At 39.1% G+C, this 8,411-nt stretch overlaps 1 protein-coding gene across 1 annotated transcript; it reads right to left on the bottom strand.

Moving 5' to 3' along the window:
- Window positions 1-207: 207 nt before the first annotated feature.
- On the bottom strand, window positions 208-4,112 carry LOC122965621 (G-protein coupled receptor 4-like). Its single transcript, XM_044329777.1, has 2 exons — window positions 3,487-4,112; window positions 208-1,278 (listed from the first exon to the last, which is right to left on the bottom strand). The coding sequence occupies exon 2, from the start codon at window positions 1,234-1,236 to the stop codon at window positions 208-210; it is 1,029 nt and encodes a 342-aa protein (XP_044185712.1). The 5' UTR covers window positions 1,237-1,278; window positions 3,487-4,112.
- Window positions 4,113-8,411: the final 4,299 nt, after the last annotated feature.

Below are 8,411 nucleotides of genomic sequence, written 5' to 3'. Positions count from 1 at the left end.
AGACAAATGAGGCAATGTAGTTTCTGATTGTCTGTATACGAAGGGTTGATGGGATATGAATATTCCAGCTACTCACTCGCTAACACTGAAGATGAAGACATGAGTACAGCGACAGTATTATGCATAATCACATGTATGCACATCTACACACACACATGCATACAAGTGCACAGGTGGATTTTTCTACCCACATATCACATATACAGCTTAATTTTCATATTTATTGCTATTAGGCTGTCCTCTGCTATATGTAGATAGAGCATGGTCCTCTGTCTGTGTCCTTGTATTCCTCCTCCAGCAGAGATTCACCTCCTCTTGGACTCCGTTACTGACTAATACATACAACACAGGGTCCACCACACAGTTCAGACTGGACAGTGCCAGTGTGCATGAGAAGAAGAAATGCATCTTCTGTTCAAACTGGCAGTAACTTCCATCAGATTGGGTGTTGTCACTCTGGTAGAAGACTAGTGAGCGTGCGAGCAGGATAATGTGATATGGAGCGTAGCAAATTGAGAAGATGCCAATTACCCCAAAAGACAGCATGCGGACCTTCCTCTTAGCCTGGGCATTCAGGCCGGGACTTTGGCCTACAGTGGTTAGTATCTTCCAGTAGCTGACAGTCAACACCAGCAGGGGCAGCAGGAAGCCAAAGCCCACTCGGAGCAGGTTGAACAAGGCAACAGGCCTCTGCATGGGATAGGTCTCATAACAACGGTCATTGTCGTTTTTCTCATCATGGGCATCTTTGAGATTGTCATAGATCAGCACCAGGATGTGGAGCACAACCACTACAACATGAACAATGGCGCACTGTGCCCAGGCATAGCATGATGTACGGTGGGTTTCGGAGCGGAGCGGGTACGTGACCACCAGACAGTGGTCCACAGAGATACAGCAGAGCAGGTAGATGCTGATGTACATGTTGGAGTAGTACAAGAAGCCGGCTACACTGCAGCTCGTAACACCTAGGTTCCAGTGATGGTCCTGTCCGTAATAATTGATCCAAAGAGGTATGGTGAAGAGGTAAAGCATGTCTGAGAGGGACAGGTTTAGCAGGAAGATGCCCTTAACGTTTTGCCTCCGCACTTGTTGAAAAATGGGACCCAGCATCAGCACATTGAAGATCAAACCAAGGATAAAAGCCAGGATGTAAATAGCCATCAGGAGGTCACTAATGGCACTTGCACCAATATCAACACACTGAGTTGAGGTTGATGTGTTTGTGGCATTCATTGTTGCTTCAGTTTTCTGTCACTTTTCTGATTGGAAATTCACCTGCAAGTGTAAAGAAAACACATAGTTTCATAGGAACAGTTTGAGTTAAAGTGACACAGGTGACATGAGCTTACTCAGTCATTAGTCTGAGTAAGCTAGACTCAGTCATTAGTCTGAGTAAGCTAGACTCAGTCATTAGTCTGGCTACTAAGTGTTCTTCTCCTCTTACTAACAATGGGCCTATAACTGTGAAGACTGTTCTATTCATGTCATATGCTTTTATCGCTGCTTTTTACAATTAGTGTGGGATTTCCTCTTTCCTTTAGCCTAAAGGTAATCATTAGGGGTGATTACAAATACATTATTCAGCAAAGCACAAATAGTCTTTTTTTATGAATATTTGTTTCATACAAATATTTTTAAAATTAGTTTATTCATGAACACTTATTGTAACACTTTAATTTTCTAAAATTAAAAGCATAATAAAAACAAAAACAGGATTTCTAAGACTCTTTCCACTTTTATTCAATTAAAAATATAAATAATTTTGCTGCCTCAACAAATATAGATACAAATACAAATACTGGACCATCTGCACATCCCTAGTAATCATTGTCTATTTTTCATGTTAAACAATATTTAAATTTATTTTATCACATAATCCCAATGCAGGCCTGCTTTACACAGCTGATCCAACCTTCACTTACTCATTTTGTTCATCTGAGCAAACTATGTGTTTGTTAATATTAGAAACTGAACTAAGCCAGGTTGTTATTATACAAACTTGAGGCTTTAAAAGAGCAAAACATCAGCATTTCTGTCAAGAAAGGGAATGTGCTGCATCCTATGAGAGAACGATGGTCAGACAGGCACATAGGCTCACATATCTTATTCCCTGACTATAAATTGTTACCCTCAGGCAGACGTTATAGAGCTAGCAGATGTAAAAGTAACCGTTTCAAGCTTTCCTTCGTACCAACTTCTATTGTACTACTCAATAAACAACCAGCTGAACCCCCACGATTGTAGTGCATCAAGCTCAGTGCAGGAGGTGTAATAAGGAAGTAGGCTCAGTTGTTTTTTAGTCTAGGTAGTATGTTCTATGATTATTGAGATTTTATCTTTCACAAAGTGAATTATGTCTCACTTTTTGCCATGGGTTATGTGCAATAACTTATCCTTAGTAGTACCTCAAGTACAGTGAAGGAGGTGCTATAAGGTGGAAGGCACTGTAGTTCTTAGTCTAGGTAGTATGTCGTATGAATTTTTAAGATTTCATCCATTGTTTACAATGTGATCTATATTTCACTACGTTATCTTGGGTTATGTGCAACATCTGATGGTTATGGTCTTTGGTTATGTTGCAATATCTTATCTGTTCTAGTTGAATGTAATCAACTGGTGTCTGAGTGGTCGCTTTTGAATTACATTGATCATGTTGGTCATGTATTGCTTACTGTTTGATCGCAGCTGTGTGTACTACCTTTTGCATGTATGCACCACAGAACTGTCTAGTGAATCTCATATTTAGTGATCTTTTATTGCATTGTGTGATCGTAGTTCAGTTCGGCACTTTTTTAAACTAGTGCACCACTGCATCTTCTTGTCATTGAGGTATGTTTCTGTACAGGAAATATTTTGTCATGTATTGTCTTGTAATGAGGTATATTTTTGTCCATGTACTGTTTTGTCATGTATCACTTGATTGTAACTTGTGTAGTACTTTTGCCCAAGACAAATTTCCTTTGGGACATTAAAGTTTGTCTCATCTTTTCTCATCCTAAATGTCCTTTTTTCCAAACGTCCAAAATCCATCTGTCATAGCTTGCCTTCCTAATAGCAAAGCTATGCTCCAGAGATCTCATAGTCCACCAGTACATTCCTGTGAATTTTCCCTCTTTCTTCATGTTAAGCACTTCTCTGTTGTACTCTCCAGCCTGTAGTAGTGACCACTGCTGGGAGAGCCGCAGAAAAACATTCAGCCCTGCAGAGATTCAACATTTCTAGCCTAATTATTCTTGCAATACTGACTCACACAGCCTCAAGCATGCCGTCTTTCCCTGTCAGCAGTCCACTGGAGACAAAAAGAAAACTAGCGAAGTGAGGTTTCAAAATAAATGAATACTCTTAACAACCTGCTTGAAAAACATGCAAACATACCACACATTTTTAACCTTTTCATTGTTACTTTTTTGAGGCATTTTTTCTTAAGTCTAGTATACTTTCCAGAAATCTTACAACCAGAAATGTAATCATTAATGACCTCACCTGTTGTTTTTGGTTTGAGGTGTGTCTTGATTTTGAATCTATCCAGTGGGTGAAGAGTTTCAGATATATTCCACAGATCAATCCAGGAGGGTCAGAGGACGAGCTTCAGAAGAGACTCTTCACAGCTGCTGACATAAAGTCAAACCACTACAATCCCACATGATGCTCTCAAACAATTACTACACAAGATAGAGACAAGGCAGCCACAGTTGAAGTATCAGCAAGTAGAGAGTAGAAAGGGATGACTACAAAAAAGGGGAAGACAGAAGTAGATTTAAGGTTTGAAGAGAAACACTCGACTGTGATGGAGCAGATATGATGAGGATGTTTATACTCCTGAAATGCTGAAATAACTTGAATATTCTTCCGGTATTACACTGTATTTAAAGGAAGCTGAAACTTTGTGGGGAGACAGCCATAAAGCACGTCACATACCTCAACCTTTATTTCCCAATTTTACTTTCACATTGATACATGTCTTTTCATAGTGTAAATGTACATCACAATGGAGCTTTTTCACCTCTTAAAGCAGCTATAATCAGTATTTTTATATTAACAATGGATTGGACACAACTACTTGTGTGTGAAAAGGGTTGATGCAGAGCCTGTTAGCATCTTTTAGCTCACTGTTTTGATTTTCTGGCTGCAACTTTACTGTTTCTGCTGCAAGTAGTAAAAAAAATCTGTTACTACTGGTTTATGTGCAACTCTGTGCTCTCTCTCTCTGTGTAGCTTACAGGTTCAAACCTGAAGGGAGGCATGTTCTACTGCTGCTACTTACCTACGTCATGTTGTCTGCTTGTAAATTTGATACTACATCACAAATGTTGAACTACATTGCTTTTAAAGACACAAATTTATAGCAAGACTGCAGTCAATTGTAAAACTGTTGTATCACACCCTGGCAGGTTAAAGTCACCTCATTCTGCTGTGTCAAACTCTTCACAAGGAAAGCTTTCATATGTCCGGAGTTGACGTTTTAAAAGCACAACTTGTGGGTGGAATTTCTGTGATCGTTCCAAGTTCAAGGGTTGTGAAGTGTGCATGATATTTTTAAAATGGTGGACCCTGTGAAAGTTACTTTTCACATGAACTCTTTTTCGTTCCCAATGATGTTGATGTGTAGTAACAAAATCTTATGCTTTTTTGAAAAGATAACAAGCTCATGTGATTTTTTTTTCTAGCAACAGCATTCTCACTTAAACCACAAGAACCCTTTGACTATTGTGTACGTGACCACTCACACAAACCTTGCCACAAGTTTAATTTGAAGGTAGTGTATACCGCCACTGCTACATGAGGACTGTTATACTTTCAGTTCAGTGACCACACTGATCATTTCCTGAAACACTTCGACAACCACGTATCTACGGAGAAAAGACAGATATAATGAATATAATTGAATTGTTAAATGACATATTAACTTTCCACTAATTAACAGTTAATTGTCTTTTGATGCAAATTAATGTAACATCTCAAATTGATTTTAAGTACCTACCTGATCTATTCCTTTATATTTGAAATGTGTATATTTGTATTTTTGTATAATGTATTTGTATAATTGACCATAACACCCAGATAGCATAAGGAAGTGGGCCACTTCAGGCAATGATGTGGCACTGCTGGCCGCCTTCTGGCCCGGACAAAAATGGATGTGAGCCTGAAATGGCCCACATAGTCAACATACTATAACCACGTGAACACAACAAGCACACCAGCTCATATCATTGACTTAAAAATGAAGTACACACAGAAGAGAAACTAAATTGTTGTTTTTCAACAGGATATTAAAGCCAAAGACAAATTATAAATCTACTACAATTTTTCAAGAATTCATAGTAAACTTGATTTTTTTTCTTTCATACAAATAGTCATTCTTAATCAACATAAATACTTCTCTGATGACATCCCAAAATTATATATTTATTTATCCTGCACTTTCACACATGTAATTCCAAGAAAAAGGGTGTGTAAATATGTTACTTGTTCTCTGCATATAGGTGATTTCTACTTTCATACATGTTTACATTTTATTTCTTGCACCATTTTTCATTAGTTTCCTGAAATGTTTGGAGATATTGTTTTAACAAAACTTTGAACCGATCTTTGGTATTTTCTTGAACAATATGCTCTGGTAATAAATTCTACCTGACTGTGGATCTTTTTTTTTTTTACCACAACGTAAGGTTCAGGTCATGATATTGTCTGTATTTTGAACAAACATAACACAAACGTCAGGGATTTTTGGTCCAATTCATACATTGGTGGGAAATTCAAATCAATACAGCTCAGTGACAGCATCGGCACCGCTGTCAGAGACACTTAGAAAATGAAAGGAAAATATCAAAGCGGTGCCCAAAAATGGCACAACAAAGAAAAGTCTGCTGAATTTTCTGCCAAACTTACAAAAATCACTACTATATTTGGAACGGTAAATCCTGTCAGATATGAAGAAGGATGCAGTATGTTAACAGGTGGGTTCCTGCATAGTTGACAGTGTTTAGCTACTATACAGTTATCGACCATTTTGGCAAGATGAACAGTTATTAAACAGCCTTATTGTGTGAAGTTAGTTAGCCTATATGTTGTGCTGAGATTTTTTTCAGAGTAATGTAATGTTAAAAGGCTTTCATATAGCCTATCCTACAGGGAATTTGTCTTTAGGCACAAAAACGGCTATAGCCCACATACAGAGAAAAATATAGCTACTGCCACACAAGTGTCATAAAAATAGGATAGGCTATTTCATAAATAAAAACACAAGCTATAATAAAAACGTTAACGGAATGTTAAAAATTCAGCTTCAGCACCAGGACAGGGAGAGCGCAGGCCCACAGCTTCACCATCCAGTCAGGGGGAGAGCCCAGAGCGCCCCTATCTACAACCAACCAGCCTGCAAAACCGGACAGCAGCAGTGACATAGCCTCAGATAGCTCTGCATCTCAAATTAGCCTGGAATCAGCTCTTAAAACTGGTATATCTTACCCCAGTGACAGGGCTAATTTCCCAGTAGATATTACAGATGGAAATATGAAAAAGTTTATTTTGAGGCAGGGACCATGCAGATTTGAAGGTCGCAAATGGTTGTGTTACTCCTCAAAAATGTATTGTGTCTATTGTGAGCCCTGTTGGCTTTTTGGTGAGAGGAAATCAGTGTCATAATTTGGCCTGGACAACTGGAATTAATGACTGGCAAGGACTATCCCGAAAGATCAAAGAACACAAACATGCCCGTTCTCACATGGCAGCTTGTATAACGTATGATATGTGGCAGCAAAATCTTACAGTCGATGAGCAAATTTCCTCTGAATATAAAAATGAAGTCACCTTTTGGTCAGAGGTGTTGACAAGAATTGTTGACGTTACCTTGACACTTGCATCCAGTAACTCCGCTTTCCGTGCAGGTTGTGAGAAACTGTGAGGAATAAACAATGGAAACTTTTTGTCCGTTATAGAACTTCTTGGCCAATGAGAAGTCAGGGTATGCAAAAAACAACATAAGTTCAATTTTAGTAGTTTGTTTTGTATGTTGGATCATGTGTTTAATCAGTGATGGTGAACCAGGTGAGCAAAATCAGGCGTTCTCAACAGTGAGGGACTCAGCTCTGCCTGTTGCAATTACTTAATTTAGGACCCAAAATGCAGGACACAGGGCGCATCCCAAGTCTCTTCAATTGCATCCACGTTTCCCGCACTTGCGTCTTTTCCTTGTGTCTTAGTCCCTCCCACCTTGAATGCAAAGAGAGACGCAAGGAAACCAAGCGAAGAGAGAGGAAACAAGGAAAGTTGTTTTAAGAGACATGAGACGTCCTCTCCTCTGAAGCGTCATGTGAAGCGACGTCCGTTTCTAATGACAACGTCACAGCTCGATCTTCTGCATTAATGCAATAAAATACAGTGGAAAACGCTTATAATGATTACGTCGATTTCTTCTTTTTCTTTATTACTCGTGCAGATTAATTGACATTTGTATATTACAGCGATCAGACTGATTAGAGCTGTAACCCTGCCATGGGGGAGGACAAACACATTACTAGAAAGAGGGGAGGACATTTCTCTTTGTTTGATAACGTTAAAAGTAAAGTGAGGCTTTGCTGTCGGCTCCCTGACTCCTTTTAAAAAAGACAAGAGAGAGAGGGAGAGAAAGAGCGAGGCAGTGGTTGAGCGAGCTAGAGAGTGGATGAGAAGAGGGGAGCAGTGGTAGCGAGAAAGCCGGTGAATGAGAGGAATAAAAAATATTTTCTAACTGCTTCACAGCAGCTACAAATAAACAGGCAACCTCACACCTCCACACAAACCTGCGGAGGTGCGCTGCAATGCCTGATAATGGTGCTGCAGCCGCTAGATACACATCATATGTGTATCATGGGAGTAAGATAATAAAAGAAATATCACAGAATTACCATAGTTTTAAAATGTTCTTCCATATGTTTTCATCTAAAAGACCCAAAATGAACACGGCAGCAGACTTTATTAATATAAGTAAATTATTTTAAAAAGCATTTGTATAGGAATATTTCTGTCCCAAGCTTTTTCATCCATATAAGGGGTTGATCACTGTAATCCTGATCACTAGAAGCGGTTTCCACTGTAGTTGCCCCCACCCCCACCTTCATGATACTGTGTACACATGTACTTGTTTTTACATTGTTATTGAGTCACTTGTCACTTGTTTGCCACAATGATCGGCTACCTGCCCATTGACTGCAATGACTTGTCCTTAACCCTGCCTTGCTGTGCCATTCACTCTGTCACTGTGATGAGCAGCATCATTTAATCCAATCACTGTTATCAGCAATTCAGCTGCTGAATGTAATTAGATGTTTTCACAAACTATCAGCTGTGATGCCAGCTGAATCCTGTCAACTCATTTAGAATTTCAGATACCAGGCCTTTATAAGTGTCAGATAATGCCCGACCAAATT

This window comes from Thunnus albacares, chromosome 16 (genome assembly GCF_914725855.1).
Source record: "Thunnus albacares chromosome 16, fThuAlb1.1, whole genome shotgun sequence".
NCBI lineage: Eukaryota > Metazoa > Chordata > Actinopteri > Scombriformes > Scombridae > Thunnus > Thunnus albacares.
The sequence above is the reverse complement of the archived record's forward strand: the minus strand, read 5'-3'. Positions and strand labels throughout refer to the sequence as shown.

Coding starts and splice junctions, on each gene's coding strand:
- LOC122965621 (XM_044329777.1), bottom strand. CDS start 1,236: ATGAATGCCACAAACACATCAACCTCAACTCAGTGTGTTGATATTGGT.